Source organism: Mytilus galloprovincialis, chromosome 12, assembly GCF_965363235.1.
Source record: "Mytilus galloprovincialis chromosome 12, xbMytGall1.hap1.1, whole genome shotgun sequence".
NCBI lineage: Eukaryota > Metazoa > Mollusca > Bivalvia > Mytilida > Mytilidae > Mytilus > Mytilus galloprovincialis.
Genome location: NC_134849.1, coordinates 70119466 through 70139888, shown reverse-complemented (window position 1 = coordinate 70139888; position 20423 = coordinate 70119466). Strand labels below are relative to the sequence as shown.

General features: G+C 34.1%; 1 protein-coding gene across 1 annotated transcript in view; it reads left to right on the top strand.

Moving 5' to 3' along the window:
- LOC143053752 (uncharacterized) overlaps nucleotides 1–20423 on the top strand; it is a 101587-nt gene that overhangs the window by 57482 nt on the left and 23682 nt on the right. Inside the window, exons 11-15 of the mRNA XM_076226530.1 lie at nucleotides 6265–6336; nucleotides 12093–12144; nucleotides 16334–16576; nucleotides 18374–18865; nucleotides 19911–20017. Of these exons, the coding sequence (XP_076082645.1) occupies nucleotides 6265–6336; nucleotides 12093–12144; nucleotides 16334–16576; nucleotides 18374–18865; nucleotides 19911–20017 (966 nt within the window). The remainder of the gene's footprint in view (nucleotides 1–6264; nucleotides 6337–12092; nucleotides 12145–16333; nucleotides 16577–18373; nucleotides 18866–19910; nucleotides 20018–20423) is intronic.

Below are 20423 nucleotides of genomic sequence, written 5' to 3'. Positions count from 1 at the left end.
CTTTTTATTTTTATACACTTTCGGAATTATGAATCTGAATTTTATTTTCAATTAATTTACACAATTTAATTATTGTATCTTTATTCTCATCGTGTATTAAATCTTAGTGTATTAAATACAGCATACTCTTTCTAATCCTTTCTGTTTATCCTTTCCAAATAACAACATTTATACCTGTGTACGCTTGAACTCACACCTGCGGCTAAATAGCTACAAGGTAAACGAATTGACCTCAAGCCGAGAAATATACAGTGACTTTTACAAAATAATATACACACTCTGCTCACACATTAGTTGCATTGAAATGATTATCAAAACAATAACGGTAAATAGAACTGAAATATGTTCAGTTCAATATCAGTAAAAATGTTCAATAAATATTTTATGAAAAAAATCTCAACAATAATTAATGAAATTTATTTGAAAACATTTACTAGAGATAATTTTATAGGAGTTTAATTCAATCAATACAAAACGGTATATGCATATACATTTTCGTTCATTCTTATATTGTGGTTAACAACTACGACCATTCGTCAGCTGTGCGCTTTTAATTACGTATATTGTCGATAAGCTATAAGAGTTAAACAGATTTTATTTTTCCCAGAATTCAACAAATCGGGCTAAAACGTCACGACCCACTTGAGAATTCAACCAAAAAAGTTACAAATACTTGATTTTCTCCGTTATTAGAAGGAATATAAATTTAAAACTTTGCAAATGTGTTTTTTATGTTAAGATGAACATAATTAGATAATAAGTAAAAAATCACGGAATTTCCCTTTAAGTATTGTGCAATAGCAAGAAATTTTCAATTGCACAGTATTCGGCAATATCAAGAAATCTTCAATTGCACAGGATTGTGCAATAGCAAGAAATTTTCAATTGCACAGTATTGCGCAATAGCAAGAAATCTTCAATTGCACAGTATTGTGTAATAGCAAATATTTTCAATTGCACAGTATTGCGCAATAGCAAGAAATATCTAATTGCACAATATTGTGCAATAGCAAGAAATTTTCAATTGGAGTTATCTTTCTTTGTCCAGAATAGTAGTTGAATCAACTTAAATCATTGTTTTATACAATATACAATGTATATTCACTTTTACTACCAACTAATAAATTAAAACAATCTTTACCATTCAGTGATAACAAGCACCTTATTTTACATTTTAATATTTTATGATGTATTTAAATGAGTAGTTATTGTTGCAAACTCCATTAGAAATTTGAATTGAGATCAGTTTTGGAAAAAGGGAAAAGGGGGATGTGAAAAAAAATGCGGGGTGGGGGGGGGGGGGGTAAACTTGTTTCATTTCAGATTTCATAAAAAAAAAAGACAATTTCTTCAAACATTTTTTTGAGAGGATTAATATTCAACTGCAAAGTGAATTGCTCAAAGTCAAAAAAAATATTTTAAGTTCATTAGACCACATTCATTCTGTGTCAGAAACCTATGCTGTGTCAACTATTTAATCACAATCCAAATTTAAAGCTGAATCCAGCTTGAATGTTGTGTCCATACTTGCCCCAACCGTTCAGGGTTAAACCTCTGCGGTCGTATAAAGCTGCGCCCTGCGGAGCATCTGGTTCGCGTTTATCTACATGTAAGCTACGATTATAATACTATGATATATAGAGACTTTCTGTATAATTCTGTCTACTGTTTTCTTTGAAATGACTATTTAAGGAGTCATACCAGTTGCATTTATATTGAAATAAGTAAAACATGTGGAAAAAAGAATGTGTCCATAGCACACTGATGCAACATCGGCACTATCATTTTCTATGTTCAGTGGACGGTGAAATTGAGTAACATCTCTAATTTTGCATTCAAAATTAGAAAGATTATATCATAGGGAACATAATTATTTATTAAGTTTCGAGTTGATTGAACTTCAACTTCATCAAAAACTACCTCGACCAAAAAGTTAAACCTGAAGCCAGACAGACAGACGGACGGTACGAACGAACAAACGAACGGTCGCACAGACTAGGAAACATAATGGCCTTAAATGGAGCATAACAATTTATTGTTGAAAGTGAAAGTAGTGATTTGGCCAAAATGAAAGTATGGTGGAGACTTGCGGGAGGCAGGACTTTTTCGGGACGTCAGGATCGGGTGTTTTTAAGCTCAGGAATACGGGATTGATCCTTTCGTGGTCCGGGAATATTTTTTTTTCGAATTTGGGGATGTCGGGAAATGAATGTCTTTAAATTCGGCACCTCGGGATTTCATGTTTTTAAGCCCGGGATTTCGGGATGAGGACCCCTCCGACCCGTGATCCCTCAAATTGGCCTTCGTCATTTATACAAGATTCAAATCCTCCCATTGGCGTGTTTAATAGGGCTCTCAAAAGAAAAAAACCACTGATGGATTGTCCTAGAAGCATATTTATTTTTGTTAGAATAATAATGGTCTATAAGCAGTTACATTTATTTTATGTTTGAAGCGGTGCTAATTTTTAATTTCATAATTTGATTTGACTTTTACAAAGAAAATGCATTGTAGTAAAGGGGTAGAATAATTGTGGTTTTAGGCCAGAGACATGAACATAATTGAATTTAACAGAAAAGAAACAGATAACGGACTTAGGAACAAAAGTGAGGGGGCTTTTGATACCTTTTATGAAATTCTCCAGACATAATATCTTTTACAAAAATTCATCCTACAACAGTTTACAACTGTGTATGCCCGCGATTTCGCGGGTGTGATCTAGTATAGGTTTAATTATTAATAAAATAATTTACACAATATATTTACACAGTGTGGTGGGGTGCTTAGAGACTTGGTTTAAAATCAATAAATACAGGTAAGACTGATTTGAAAACAAGTGTTAGTATCTTTTTATAATATTTACAAAAAATGATGCGGAAAATGGACATCATTACATTACCAGATGCGGAAAGGGGGAATATAAAAAAAGTAATTTTTTCCTGTTTTGAAAAATATAGGTGCGGGCGGGTTTGTCAAACAAGGAATTAAATTGGTGTGGCCTTTATACATGTTACATATTGCATAAAGACTGTAACTAGTATAGTAACAGAATGAACCTTAGTCTGGTAGTACAAAATGTTGAACAGAAACAACTTCTGTAGCTGTCTCATGATATATGTCAGATTATGTACACAAAAAATGTACAATGTACACCCTACATGTACATCTTCTTTTATTCATAAGCATATTAAAGAACTTAAACATGTACATATGTACAAAGAAGCATACAGAATAAAATAAGGGTATATATTGTATATATAAGATTTACACTTTGGTACAGGACAAATAGCCCAGGTTTTTAAAAACTTCTTTTAGGTCTGTCAGAATTTCTATTTAGTAAGTACTATACTTACTTGTACACTACAGACCAATAAGTATATGTACTAAGCAAATAAAATTGAGAATGGAAATGGGGAATGTACGTGTCAAAGAGACAACAACCCGACCATAGAAAAAACAACAGCAGAAGGTCACCAACAGGTCTTCAATGTAGCGAGAAATTCCCTCACCTGGAGGCGTCCCTCAGCTGACCCCTAAACAAATATATATTAATTCAGTGATAATGAACGCCATGATGTACTAATTTCCAAATTGTACACAAGAAACTAAAGTTAAAAGAATACAAGACTAACAAAGGCCAGAGGCTTCTGACTTGGGATATGCAAAATTTTCTTTAGAAAATAAGAGTCTGGCCTGCAGCAGCCCAAGAATAAAACATCAATCAGCATACAGTTACACTTAAGTCTTTCAAGTCTTTATGTGAATAAAAATCTAGAATTTTTGTTGTTTTAGAAAGTAAAAAAACTGACCTTGCATTTATGATGCTGGTGATTTGGTGAAAATTGAGACTACGTTTAGATAACACACGTCTTCAAAATTAATAGTTTAAAATAAAATATTGGGGAGGTAAAAAGTGAAACGCTAAAATGTATATACAAACCTATTCTATTACTTTCCTCTGGGCAAAGTCTTAAGAAAAATATATATTGAAACTGTAGGAGATTATAGTGGGTTTCACGACAACGAGACAGCAATTAAACAACAAAAAACACATAAGGACAGCTAGTGGGCAACATATATAGTGTTCACCAATAGATAGGTGTATACACAACATGCCAATTTCTAAATCATCCCTTATTTCTTTATCATTGTGAATAATTTATCCCAGATAATAGAATACATGTATTACATGTCTTTGATTTAACAGAACAAATGATAAAAGATCTGGCATTAAAACGTGACTTCTCAATATAATTTAAAAATTGAGGAAAAAGCCAGAATATGAAAGTTATACAATATAAAGAATACCAATCTTAAAGTTTTATTACTTAGAGGTTTATTGTCCCCCTTCTTTTAACCTACAAGAAAACTTCCTGAGAGCCGATGATTAAATATCTACCTTATTTTTCCGAAATGTTCATATATGATATGTATCAATATGGCGTCAAGTGTTTAAACACTTATCAAATCGGTGTGCACGTTAAATAAATATAAATAAATAAATGCTTAAAAATGATGCAATTTTATTATCAATCTAAAAATATTAATCATGAAAAAAAAATATATATATGCATATATTAAATGACTGAAGCAATTAAAATTCTTCAGGATATTGTTAAAATATTGTTGAAAACAAAACTGTATGTATATAAATATATATTATTAATTCTCTAATCCCTTAAACAAAGACCAACAGAAATAAAAAGTCAACGAAAGATTTTATGTTTAATAATTCAAAATAATACACGTTTTTTATTCTAGCATTTATAATACAATATTAATGTATCATCCACATGAAGGGGCGTAACTCCTAATATCATTCTAACACACTAATATAATCTTAACTTCATCTGAAAGTTTTGAACGTTACTTTTTATGATTTGTCTTAATTTGTCCAAAACAGTCTTAACAGACTTGATTTAACGCTAGAGCATTCCATCTTGATTAACTTGACATGACTGAACAGACTTGACACAACATATCTGAACAGTGTCTTAAAGTCTGAAATTTCTCAACGTTTTTCTCTAGCGGTAAATTAAGTCGATCAAGACTTGATCAGACCAAAATGACCGTTTCAGACTTTAATCTGGCTACTAGTGTATATAGGAGAAAGTGGATGGGGTATACAGATATAGGTGGATGTGGATGGGGTATACAGATATAGGAGGGTGGGGATGGGCTATACAGATATAGGAGGGTGTGGATGTGGTATACAGATATAGGAGGGATTGGAGGGGTATACAGATATAGGAGGGTGTAGATGGGGTATACAGATACAGGAGGGTATGAATGGGTTTACAGATTAGAAAATCATGAATTGAAGAAGAAAAAATGAAAATCATGAAAATGGAGAGAAATCGGTAAAAAATTAATGCATAGAAAAGAATTGGGTGCAGAAATATAAAAAATAGAGAACAACATTGGGGTGTTAAAAATATAAAGAACTGTCAATAATGTGTACACAAAATTAGAAAAGATAGTTAAAAATGAAGACCCCATGGTCCTCCACACCCTAATGTAGACATAAGGATGCATTTACCAATCTTCAAACTGCAAAGAAAATTATAGGACAAAAAAAGAGTTAAAAGCCTATTTAAAGTCTTCACAAAATTGTAAAAAATAATCTAAATGTCATCTTATGAGTTATATATATATATATATATATATGCAGTGCAGGCGATTTGGTGTCACGATATCACAGTAGCATGGGTTCGAATCCCGGCGAGGGAAGAACCAAAAATTTGCGAAAGCAAATTTACAGATCTAACATTGTTGGGTTGATGTAAATTTTTGGTTCCTCCCTCGCCGGGATTAGAACCCATGCTACTGAGATATCGTGACACCAAATCGCCTGCACTGCAGCCGTCCCGCTAGACCACACGACCACCTGGGCTCTCAAAAAAGAGCTTTCGCTGGCCGTGTGTTACCTTTCCACGTCAGTTTTAATCTAGCGGCGTACTGCAGTACATGATATATAAGGCATGAAGATGTTACAGATCAGCTAAATTATCTATAGTAAAGGATCCTACAAATTAATGTAAGATACAGTCACAGAAAATAATTATATTTATAAGTACGTCATATATATATATATATATATATATATATATATATATATGACGTACTTATATGTATGGTTAGCATCTGTTAAGATAAAATAAATCACCACTCATCTGCTACTGGTCTTACTAATTGTACGATATGTGTTACAGAAGCCTTCTTTGTGTCAGATGAAAGCAATATAAAGATTTGTCTGTATTTCAGGGTAAGACTCCATATGATCTAGCAGCAACAAGAAAAAAGAGACAGTATAAAGCAGTGATGGAATACTTACAGGTACATATAGTGATATAGAGTAACAAATGTTTACAGCTGCTACTGGTCTGACTAATTGTAAGATATGTGTACAGGTACACAGGCCTCTACAATAATTTTTTTTTCAACTTGTCCAGTAGGACAAGTACATACCAAAACTTACTTGTACAAATGAAATTGTTACTTGTCCAATTTTAAAATAATCTTTTTACATCTTGAGTTGATTAAAGGAACAAAACGAACTGCAACAATAGAACAGAATTTGATCTTTTTCTTTTGAAATACTTTTCAAAAATATAAGTCAAGTACAACTGAATCTAGTCATGTCACAGGACTTAGGTTCTAGTTTTCATCAATGCTAGTCTCATCAGACTCTGCACACGAGGCACCATCTGATAGGCCTGTACACTCATTTGACATTTGTATCCTATATTTTTTAAGTTGAAAAAAGTGTATTCAAATACAATCAATAAAAAGAAGATAAGGTCTGATTGCCAATGAGACAACTCTCAGCAAGAGACCAAATGACACAGAAATTTACAACTAAAGGTCACTATATTGCAAGTATTGCTTTTTAGCTCACCTGGCCCAAAGGGCCAAGTGAGCTTTTCTCATCACTCGTCGTCCGTCGTCGTTAACTTTTACAAAAATCTTCTCCTCTGAAACTACTGGGCCAAATTTAACCAAACTTGGCCAAAATCATCATTGGGGTATCTAGTTTAAAAAATGTGTGGCGTGACCCGGTCAACCAACCAAGATGGCCGCCACAAAACCAAGATTCATCAGGAGAGAAATCTTAAAAAAGTAGTTTTGAACAAACAATTTAAAATTCTAATGTAATTTATTTGTTATCACCATTTTGATTGGACATCATATATTTGAGGCACTAAATCCACACTTAACAAGCTTTTAACTAAGCTAAGTTGTCATTTTTCAAATCAGGAATTTATTATTATGTGTTTTCTTCAATATTCAATAAAATTAGCAAATATCTTTTATTTCATATTCTAGAGCGAACAAGACAAGAGCAAGTTTTCTTGATTTTTGATATTTAATTGTTTTTGGTTATTGATTTAAGGATGTACAGCGGTGGGTGGACGGCTGCCAAACACTGTCCGTTCATTAACATGAAAAAGCTTTGACGAAATCTTTTCAAATTAAGATATGTCGTTTCCTGTGACTAAATGAAGGTCAAGTTCAATTTTCACGATTTGAGCTGTTTTCGTTGTTGAGTTGTTGACCTTTCAGTAACAAAAGTGATTTTTACCATATGAATTTGAGTTATTTCCCTTTGAACAGAAATGGTGTAATTATAAGTATCTTATCAAAAATAGAATTCCTGGGTTTTTGTCGAGCCTGCAACTTTTGTTGCAGAAAGCTCGACATAGGGATAGTGATCCGGAGGCGGCGGCGGCGGTGTTAGCTCACTTCTTAAAAGCTTTATATTTTAGAAGGTAGAAAAGCTGGATGCTTCATACTTTGTATATAGATGCCTCATGTTACGAACTTTCTGTCAGTCACATGTCCAATGTCCTTGACCTCATTTTCATGGTTCAGTGACTACTTGATAAAAAAGTTCAGATTTTTTGTAATGTTAAATTCTCTCTTATTATAAGTAATTGGACAACTATATTTTGTATGTGCGTACCTTGTAAGGTCCTCATGCCTGTCAAACCGGTTTCACTTGACCTCGACCTCATTTCATGGATCAGTGAACAAGGTTAAGTTTTGGTGGTCAAGTCCATATCTCAGATACTATAAGCAATAGGGCTAGTATATTCGGTGTATGGAAGGACTGTAAGGTGTACATGTCCAACTGGCAGGTGTCATCTGACCTTGACCTCATTTTCATGGTTCAGTGGTTATAGTTAAGTTTTTTGTGTTTTGGTCTGTTTTTCTTAAATACTATATGCAATAGGTCTACTATAATTGGTGTAGGGAATGATTGTAAGGTGTACATGTCTAGCTGACAGGTGTCATCTGACCTTGACCTCATTTTCATGGTTCAGTGGTCAAAGTTAAGTTTTTTAGTTTTGGTCTATTTTTCTAATACTTTATGCATTAGGTCAACTATATTTGGTGTATGGAAATATTTTATGATCTATATGTTGGTTACACAGGTTTAATTTGACCTTGACCTCATTTTCACGGTCCATTGCTAAGTTTTAAGTGTTTGTGTTTTGGTCTGTTTTTCTTTATTTATAAGCAATAAGTCAATTATATTTGTTGTAATGAGGAATTGTTAGCTGTACATGTCTGCCTGGCATGGTTCATCTGACCTTGACCTCATTTTCATGGTTTATTAATTAATGTTTCATTTTCTTGGTTAATGTTGAGTTTATGTGACAGTTGTAATAAAGCTTTATATTTAGGTCTATCAAGATAGTATCAAGGATTAGTAAAGAAGGCGAGACATTTCAGTGTGTGACTAAATGCAGGTCAAGTTCAATTTTCACGATTTGAGCTATTTTCATTGTTGAGTTGTTGACCTTTCAGTAACAAAAGTGATTTTTACCATATGAATTTGAGTTATTTCCCTTTGAACAGAAATGGTGTAATTAATAATTAATTTCTATGTCATTTGGTCTCTTGTTTATTTTGAGTTATTTCCCTTTGAACAGGAATGTTTTGATTATAAGTATCTTATCAAAAATAGAATTCTTGTTTTTTTTTTAATATGCTTATTCTTACAATGTACTTAGATATTGGACCATAATAGGTAAATGTCCAATTTCAAATTTTTCAGTTCTTTGACCACATTATTTTTGTTTCTGTGCTGTGTCAAATGTTCATTTTTTTTAATTTTGTATAGAATGCATAGAAATGGAGATAACTGTATTGTATTAACTATTTTTTGCTTGGCCAACAATTAACTTTGTCCTACTTTAGCAAATATCCTTTTATGTAGCTAAAAACTATATCACTAGCCTTTTTACACTACGGTTATGAGTTTGAGTCCCTCACATGGCAGGTCCTTTGACTTCTTAAATTCATGCAAGTAATCAGTTTTCCACACTTTTTGTCGTCATGCTTACAGATGTTGATTTGATATTTGGTATACAGTTTAAGGTTTACCGTGACAAATTATAGAACAATTTCAGATTTTATTCCGGTCTGAAGTTTTGCAGAGGCGGATTTAGAAGGGGGGGCCCAGGGGGACCGGGGGACCCCGTTTTGGGAAAAAAATTGGTTGCTTATATAGGGAATCACTGAAGCGTGACTGGAGCGGGCCCCCTCTTAGCGAAGTCAGTGGGCCCCCACTTATGAAAATTTCTAGATCAGCCAGTGTTTTGTGCAGAGTTATGTTCCTTTGACTTAAACAATAAAGGAAAGTTATCAGTTTTCAGCATTTTTATACGTTCATATAATGCTATATGATGTCGTAGGTGTTGTCGTTGGCATCGTCCGAAGACACATTTGGTTTCCAGACAATAAATTTAGTTTAATTGATGATTTTCTATGAAATTTTACCAGAGGTTCAATACCACAAAAAGAAGGTTGGGATTGATTTTTGGGGTTATGGTTACAGTTTAAGAATTAGGGGCCAAAAGCCAGAATTTTTGTAGTTTCCGGATAATAACTTGTGTTTTAGTATATGGATCTTTCTATAAAATTGTACTACAAGGTTCCATACCACAAGGAGAAGGCTTGGAATGAGTTTGGGGGTTTCATACTTTTTTTAAGTTTTTGAAAATTGAAATTTTTTGAAAATTTTCAAGAAGAAATCTTCAAAAGCACCATATTGCAAAAAAGCACAGTATTGCGCAATAGCAAGAAATCTTCCATTGCGCAGTAGCACAGTATTGGGCAATATCACAGTATAATGCGCGAATGAACAGTATTGTACAATAGCATAGTATTTGGGCAATAGCAAGAAATCTTTCATTGCACAGTATTGCACAATAGCATAGTATTGTGCAATAGCAGGAAAACTTCAATTAAAAATAAAGACAAACTTGTAACCAATTTTAATGGGATTAATGTAAAATCTTTAACTTTTTTCAAGGAGAAATCTTCAATTGCACAGTATTTCGCAATAGCATTATATTGGGCAATATCACAGTATTGCGCAATAGCAAGAAATCTTCAATTGTACAGTATTGTACAATAGCACAGTATTGGGCAATAGCAAGAAATCTTTAATTGCACAGTTTTGCGGAAACGCACAGTATTGCGCAGTAGCAAGAAATCTTCAATTGCAAAATAGCATAGTATTGCACAAGAGCACATTTTTGTGCAATAGCAAAAAATCTTTAAGGTGGTACCTAACAGTACAGGGGGATAACTCTGTAAAATGTTTTAATTACGTTGTGTTGTTACAGGAATTTCAAGCTTCTCAATGATCATAATAAGTGTTTGTCAAACTGCTATATAACTAGTGTAATATTTCTGATAAAATGGTTGGTTTAAATTTTTTTAAATTTTTGTATTTTTGTAAAAGGGTCAAGGTAAATACTTTGTCAAATTTTTTTTTAAGAAAATTAAACGAGCCAAATTAATTTTAGTTAAAGTGTTGGGTACCACCTTAATTGCACAGTATTGTGCAATAGCAAGAAATCTTCAATTACACAGTATTGCACAATAGCATAATATTGCACAATAGCACATGTACAGTATTGCACAATAGCTGGAAATCTTTAATTGAAAATAAAGACATTCTTTTAACCAATTTCAATTGGATTAATTAAAAGTCTTTAATTTTTTGGGGTTCTAACCTTGTATTACTATTCTGGATATTGGGGCCCCATTTTGAAATTGGTCTACATTGAGGTCAAAAGGGTCCGAAATTAAACTTTGTTTGATTTCATTAAAAACTGAGTTATTGCAGCTGTATGATATGCTGAATCTTATTATGCATTGAGATTTTGTATTTTGGGCCCTGTTTTCAAGTTAGTCCTTATTAAGGTTTGAAGGATCCAAAATTAAACAAAATTTAATTTCAACTAAAATAAAATTTTTGGTGTTTTTTTTATATGCTGAATCTAGCTATGTTGTTAGATTTTGGATATCAGACCATTCTAGGAAAATTATATGTCCCATTTTAAATTTTTAAGATCTTTAACCACATTTATTTGTGTCAGAAACCTATGTTATGTCAAAAATTTGATCACAATCCAAATTAAGACAGTATCAACCTTGAATATTGTGTCCAAACTTGTCCAAACTTGCCCAAACTGTTCACGGTTCGACCTCCGCGGTTGTATGGGGCTGCGCTCAGCAAAGCATTTTATTTTATCTTGCTTTAAGATATTGATTTGATATTTGGTATATAGTTGTACAATGACAAGTTACAGATCAAGTTCAGAGTTTGTTCTGGTCTGTTGATTTGGTGCAGAGTTCTGGTCCTTGGACTCAGAAAATTCGTTTGTATGTATTGGTGTTAACTATTGATTTTTTTTGTACATGATTTGTGTCTGTACTTGTGTGTTTAATTATGATGAAAGACCAAAAAACATGGAGATTGAATACACAATCATCAAGTGTCATATCGAAAAAAATGCACACTGTTCAAAGTATCTATTTTACACACATCTCATAGCTTATTTCATGCATTCCAAATTTATGACAACACACTCGACCTCAGATGAGTTGAACCTCGGATAAGTCGAATACTTTGGTCCGTTACCTTCAACTTCGACATAATGAGGTTCGACTGTTTATGATGTGACACATTTTTATTGTATATTATTTTTCGGGGTAAATATTTTAGAAATTTAATAGTTCTACGAGTGACATGAGAGAAGATATATTAACATTGCATATTCCTCATATTTTAGACTGTCATGTCAGAGAAATCTTCAGGTGTGACTGCTGGACAAGGGATAGAAGGTAATTTATTGTGGAGCCTGCGACTTCTGTCACAGAAAGCTCGACATAGATATAGTGATCTTGTGGCGGCAGCGTTAGCTAACTTCTTAAAAGCTTTATATTTTAGAAGCTAGAAGACCTGGATGCTTCATACTTTGTATATAGATGCCTTATGTGACAAAGTTTCTGTCTGTCCATTGTCCTTGACCTCATTTTCATGGTTCAGTGACTACTTGAAAAAAAAGTCAACATTTTATGTAATGTTAATTTCTTTCTTATTATGAGTAATAGGATAATAAAATTGAGAATGGAAATGACGAATGTGCCAAAGACACAACAACCAGACCATAGAGCAGACAACAGCAGAAGGTCACCAACAGGTCTTCAATGCAACGAGATATTCTCGTTCTGATTACTGTCATACAAGTTTGAGGCTTGACACACTTGACACTGGTTCCCTCCACTTCTTGTATTCAATTGTGATTACTATCATACAAGTTTGAGGCTTGACACACTTGAGACCTGGTTCCCTCCCCTTCTTGTATTCAATTGTGATTACTGCCATACAAGTTTGAGGCTTGACACACTTGACACCTGGTTCCCTCCACTTCTTGTATTCAATTGTGATTACTGTTGTATAAGTTTGAGGCTTGACACATTTGACACCTGGTTCCCTCCACTTCTTCTATTCAATTGTGATTACTGCCATACAAGTTTGAGGCTTGACACACTTGACACCTGGTTCCCTCCACTTCTTATATTCAATTGTGATTACTGTCATATAAGTTTGAGGCTTGACACACTTGACACCTGGTTCCCTCCTCTTCTTGTATTCAATTGTGATTACTGTCATACAAGTTTGAGGCTTGACACACTTGACACCTGGTTCCCTCCACTTCTTGTATTCAATTGTGATTACTGTCGTATAAGTTTGAGGCTTGACACACTTGACACCTGGTTCCCTCCTCTTCTTGTATTCAATTGTGATTACTGTCGTATAAGTTTGAGGCTTGACACACTTGACACCTGGTTCCCTCCACTTCTTGTATTCAATTGTGATTACTGTCGTATAAGTTTGAGGCTTGACACACTTGACACCTGGTTCCCTCCTCTTCTTGTATTCAATTGTGATTACTGTCATACAAGTTTGAGGCTTGACACAGTTGACACCTGGTTCCCTCCACTTCTATTCAATTGTGATTACTGTCATATTAGTTTGAGGCTTGACACACTTGACACCTGGTTCCCTCCACTTGTGTAAAATTATGATTACTGCCATACAAGTTTGAGGCTTGACACACTTGACACCTGGTTCCCTCCACTTCTTATATTCAATTGTGATTACTGTCATATAAGTTTGAGGCTTGACACACTTGACACCTGGTTCCCTCCTCTTCTTGTATTCAATTGTGATTACTGTCATACAAGTTTGAGGCTTGACACACTTGACACCTGGTTCCCTCCACTTCTTGTATTCAATTGTGATTACTGTTGTATAAGTTTGAGGCTTGACACACTTGACACCTGGTTCCCTCCTCTTCTTGTATTCAATTGTGATTACTGTCGTATAAGTTTGAGGCTTGACACACTTGACACCTGGTTCCCTCCACTTCTTCTATTCAATTGTGATTACTGCCATACAAGTTGGAGGCTTGACACACTTGACACCTGGTTCCCTCCACTTCTTTTATTCAATTGTGATTACTGCCATACAAGTTTGAGGCTTGACACACTTGACACCTGGTTCCCTCCACTTCTTCTATTCAATTGTGATTACTGCCATACAAGTTTGAGGCTTGACACACTTGACACCTGGTGCCCTCCACTTCTTCTATTCAATTGTGATTACTGCCATACAAGTTTGAGGCTTGACACACTTGACACCTGGTTCCCTTCACTTCTTGTATTTAATTGTGACTTCTGTCATACAAGTTTGAGGCTTGACACACTTGACAACTGGTTCCCTTCACTCTTCTTGTATTCAATTGTGATTACTGTCATATTAGTTTGAGGCATGACACACTTGACACCTGGTTCCCTCCACTTCTTGTATTCAATTGTGACTACTGTCATACAAGTTTGAGGCTTGAAACACTTGACATCTTGTTCCCTCCACTTCTTGTATTCAATTGTGAATACTGTCATACAAGTGTGAGGCTTGACACACTTGACACCTGGTTCCATCAACGTCTTGTATTCAATTGTGCATATACAAAGTCAGGTTTATACAAGTCAATCGTCAATAGTTTGAAGAGTTTTCACCGAATAAATCCTGTATATATTAACATTAATTATTAGAATTGACTATAAAAGTTAATATTGATAAGGTCTATGCTTTTCCAAAAGTTTATATACAATAGACGGAGTTTCCGGTTATGTAAGAAATTATTTACCGTCAATGGTGTTTATTTGTGTGCCAGTATCAGGTTTAATCTGAGTGTTCTTTGTGACAGAAACTATAGTTCCCTCCACTTCTTGTATTCAATTGTGATTACTGTCATACAAGTTTGAGGCTTGACACACTTGACACCTGGATTCCTCCACTTCTTGTATTCAATTGTGATTACTGTCATTAGTTTGAGGCATGACACACTTGACACCTGGTTCCCTCCACTTCTTGTATTCAATTGTGACTACTGTCATACAAGTTTGAGGCTTGACACACTTGACACCTTGATTCCTCCACTTCTTCTATTCAATTGTGATTACTGCCATACAAGTTTGAGGCTTGACACACTTTACAACTGGTTCACTCCACATCTTGTATTTAATTGTGACTTCTGTCATACAAGTTTGAGGCTTGACACACTTGACACCTGGTTCCCTCCACTTCTTCTATTCAATTGTGATTACTGCCATACAAGTTTGAGGCTTGACACACTTGACACCTTGATTCCTCCACTTCTTCTATTCAATTGTGATTACTGCCATACAAGTTTGAGGCTTGACACACTTGACACCTGGTTCCCTTCACTTCTTGTATTTAATTGTGACTTCTGTCATACAAGTTTGAGGCTTGACACACTTGACAACTGGTTCCCTCCACTCTTCTTGTATTTAATTGTGACTTCTGCCATACAAGTTTGAGGCTTGACACACTTGACACCTGGTTCCCTTCACTTCTTGTATTTAATTGTGACTTCTGTCATACAAGTTTGAGGCTTGACACACTTGACACCTGGTTCCCTCCACTTCTTCTATTCAATTGTGATTACTGCCATACAAGTTTGAGGCTTGACACACTTGACACCTGGTTCCCTTCACTTCTTGTATTTAATTGTGACTTCTGTCATACAAGTTTGAGGCTTGACACACTTGACAACTGGTTCCCTCCACTCTTCTTGTATTCAATTGTGATGACTGTCATATTAGTTTGAGGCATGACACACTTGACACCTGGTTCCCTCCACTTCTTGTATTCAATTGTGACTACTGTCATACAAGTTTGAGGCTTGACACACTTGACACCTGGTTCATTCCACTTCTTGTATTCAATTGTGCATATACAAAGTCCGGTTAATACAAGTCAATCGTCAATAGTTTGAAGAGTTTTCACCGAATAATTCCAGTATATATTAACATTGATTATTAGAATTGACTATAAAAGTTAATATTGATAAGGTCTATGCTTTTCCAAAAGGGAAATACCTTACTGTATTTCTTCTTATTGTTAACATTCTGCTGCCAAACTTTGACACAATTTCCCTCTGTAAGACATCACAATCAGGTTTATACTTGATAATGTTATTACAAATACCTATCTGGATCTCACCCTGTGAGTCTCCAAATTATGTCAGTCCAGAGTTATCTGCCCAAAACCCAAACCAAAAAATCTTGTTAGTAAATAAATGCCTTAATTGTCATAGGAAGACCAAATCCGTTGAGTGAAATTTGTTCAAGAACTCACCCTGTGACTTTGATTTATTTAAACCGAAAACATTCAAAGACTCCTTGGTTGGGTTATGCCCCTTTGAAAATTAAACAAAGTCGGTTGGCCCCTCTAAATCAGAAACTGTAAGTTGTAGACACTTGGGATCATGTGACTTTATAGATAACTGGACGTTACACAAACAACAATCAATCCATGTTTGACATACACTTTTAATGATTTGTTAATGAAAAATATTGAAAACAAACTTTTAAATTGGTTAACAAATCTTTATTAAACTTAGACTTAATGATATTTTTATAGAAAAAGTTATAATTACAGATCCAATCCACACACAGACAAAGTCCACTATGTTAAACAGGTTACTTGGCAGTGGAACGTATATTTCCTATGACATGCGCTGTATGGTAACAGGCCAGTTCGCGGTCGGAAAATCGAGTCTTGTCAAGCTCTTAGCTGGTGATGTTGTCCCAGAAGGAAGACATCCTACCGATGGGATTTCCCTACTAGAAGGTCGCTGTGGCCTTGATGTAGAGACTAGAAGCTGGATTTATATTGATCCAGGTAAGAATATCTACAACATTAAAACTTTTCATTTATATTTGAATTCCTCTTTGGTATCTTCCACCTCTTCAGAATCTTTATAACTTGAAAAGACAAAGACATAGAAAAAACTGCGGCTTATTGAAAGAATTTAACGGTTATACGAATTCAATAACACTATTGTTGGTGAATGTAGTTTCTCTTATGATTTAAACAAAATTCTAGTCTGATATTCAGAGATATTGTCCTTTTATCATGTTAATGGTCATATTTTTGGCAATTTTTATATGCCTTAACCGGCTTAAGAGACTGTTGTGCATTTTTTTTTCTACAGGGCCGTTATACGGACTTCTGATAAAAAACAAAAAAACTTCTGCATATAATATTTATCTTATGGACAGCAAGTTCAAAAGGATATACTATAATGTACTCATTGCATAGCTCTTTATTAGTACCCTACCGACGGAGTCAAAAGGAACTTCAGGTTGCACTCTGTTCGTCTGCCGGTCCATCGATCAGTCCGGCAAATCAGTTTTCCACACTTTTTATGCCCCAGCCGTTGTGAAGGGGGCATTAAGTTTTACGCTTGTCCGTCTGTACGTGCGTACATCCCAAAATTGATTTCTGTTCTCTTACTTAGCTGGCCTTAACCAAATGTTATGAAACTTTATATACACAATGCTTATTACCACAAAACACAGATCAAGTTTTAATTTTGGTGACGTCACTTTTACCGTTCTAGAGTTGTGCCCCTTTTACAATTGGAAAAATTCCTGAAATATATGTGTCTGTTCTCAGTTAAACTTTAGTTTGCCTCCAAATGTTATGAAACTTATGCACGATGCTTATTACCATAAAACTCAGATCAAGTACAAATTTGGGTAGCGTCACTTTTACAGTTCTTGAGTTATATCCCTTTCTAATGTTATATGCAAGCAGGGACATCATCTGTGTCCCATGAGTACAGTCCTCCATTTATCTACTCCATGCTTGAATATATTGATTGGCTATTTGGTGTATAGTTTTATCATGACAAGTTACAGATCAAGTTTGAATTTTGTTCCGGTCTGAAGATTTTTTGCAGAGTTATGGTCCTTTGACTTATAAAATTCACTCAAATAAACAGTTTTCAGCACTAATTTTCGTCATGCTTGAAGGTATTGATTTGTTAATTGGTATATATATAGTTTTATCATGACAAGTTACAGATCAAGTTTAATTTGTTTTCCAGTCTAATGCTTGAGCGCAGATTAATAAATGGTCCTTGGACTTATTGACTTGATATTTGTTAAATAGTTTACATTATGACAAGTTATAGATCAAGCTAGAATTTTGTTACAATACAATGAATTTTAAACTGGTAGGGGACTATGTATTGCCATGCAATACTCACAGAATGCTTGTTAGCTATAAACTTGGAGTTTATCGTCTGTTTATCTACTGCCGTTCTGTCTGTATTTTTTTTTTTAAATATTTCTTCTTCTTAAACTGAAGTTAAATCATACCTGAGGCTTCTAGCTTCAAATTCATTCCTGAATTTCCTGCTCAAAGTTAAAACACAGGAATAAAACAGACAAAATGGCAGTTTTTGTCTTTGCTAAAAAGACAGTACGACATATACATATAGGGAGGGACCTTACTTATTCTGTTGAGGCATATGTTACGGTTTTGCTAAAAATCATTCAATGCTTTTGGCCTTGAGTATGTCTTTTGATGATTATTTAAAAAGATGGTATCAGTATAACAACAGCACATTATCAAATCAAAATAATTTTTTTTTGAATATTATCTATTCAAGTGATATATACTATTTTACAGAAACGTATGACGCTTTAGATGTGGTTTACAATAAGGTGTTGATGACTTCAGTAGAGGAGGATGAAAGAAAAGAAGAAAAAACACCAAAGAAACATCATTTACCAGATCCAAACCTTGATAGAAGTGATGGTAAAGTGATGACCGCTGGTCCCTCCCAACAGCCCCTAGCAGCCAAACCTTTGTCACCTCAAATATCTGACAGTGTGTCGAAGAGAATACCAGAGTTAAAAACACACATGAAATCGAAAATGACAAAAGAAGAAATAAGAAAGAGAATGGAAAAAGTACTTAAAAGTGGAAACTACAAGATGAAAGTTGGAAGACTGATTTTTTGGGACTTTGGTGGACAGTATGTTTACTATACGACACACCAAACCTTCATGACGTTCAGAGCTTTGTTTCTTGTGGTATTCGATGGAAGCAAAGGATTACATGAAGTAGTTCCAGATGTTCTGTGTTTTCCAGGACAGCACATGACACCAACCCCAGCAGGTACTGTATGTTAGTTACAATACAAAGACTCATATTGAACATCATTTATTGTTTATTATGTTAAAAAAAAACATCTACTTTATCATTAGTAAAAACAAGGCGTCCAGGTTACTGTGCCAATACTTACTTTAATATTGTGAAGACAATGAAAGCTTTCCCAATAATCAGTTGGAATTTACCTGTGATTTAAATTTTTGCAAAGTGTACTGTCCCATTGAATAGTAACCGTAGCTTTGTTATCTGTGTTGATCATGTTTATGTTGTTCAAGGGAAACTTTGAATTTCGAATTTTCATGAAAAAATCATTCATTGATTATAAATAGGGCTGTACAAAAAAAATACTGGTGATAAAAAAATCATTAAGGTGGTACCTACACGTACAGGGAGACAACTCTGTAAAATCTGCTAAATGTTTTAATTACGTTGTGTTGTTAAGGGAATATTAATGTTAAGCTTCTCAATGATCAAAATTAGTGTCAAACTGCTGTATAACCAGTGTAATTTTTTCTGATAAAACGATTGGTTCAAATGTTTTGAAATTTTTATATTTTTGTCAGAGGGTCAAAGTTAATTTTAGTGAAAGTGTTGGGTACCACCTTAAAACTAAATAAATGACATATATTACAAAATCATATTAATAATAGACTAGAAATGTATCGTAGCTAATTTCGAAAATCAGTGCCAATTAATTATTTTTAAGCATTCATGCCCCTTTGAAATATTAAATATATCTAAAATAGCTTTACATTTGCATTCAAGTCTGTGTTTTCTAATTTTTTTTAACCTAAAAAGTAAAAAGAACCAAAAAAAGGTTATTTTTTAAAGAAACTGCCACTGGACCTTGCCAAGGTGAAATATGTGCTATGCAGCGTACAGTCGGTGTATTTTATTTCAAATTGATTTCCGTCATCAAAAATAAATTATCTGTCAATTTGCTCCCCAATAAAATGTATTTCTTTGGTTTTTATCACTATCAATTATGTCATATCAGTTTCTATTCGTATTAAACTTTTATTTCATTTTTATTGTTTTTTTTATATTTCAGTATTCCTTCAACATTGGGTTAACTCAATCCTAACATATTGTAAGGTGGTATATGTAGGCATTCCAAAGATCTTGTTTGTTGCCACCCATAAAGACAAAATACCAGTGGTGAGTAAATTATTTAAAACAGGAGGCTGATCAAGTCTTGTCCCGTGCCCAGTTATCTATTTATAGTTATTATTCTTTTATTCTTTCATAAGATATGACATAGTAAATTTTAACTCATGACAAAAGTCTTGTGCAATGGGTCATAATTTATTCATTCTATTGATTCGTATGAATAAAAGCAGATATTTGTGTTGGTATTAAGTAAGTACGACAACAGCCTAACATCATCAAAAACAAAAGAACATTAGTAGTCAATAGTTATCAACAATAGACAAATGATTTACAATTATCTAGCACCAAATCATTTGACTGAAACAAAATTGTTTCAATTAAAGATCTGCTATTACGCTAATGTAACGTTAGAATACCATCTGCTCTATGGTCGGGTTGTAGTCTCCGCGTTGAC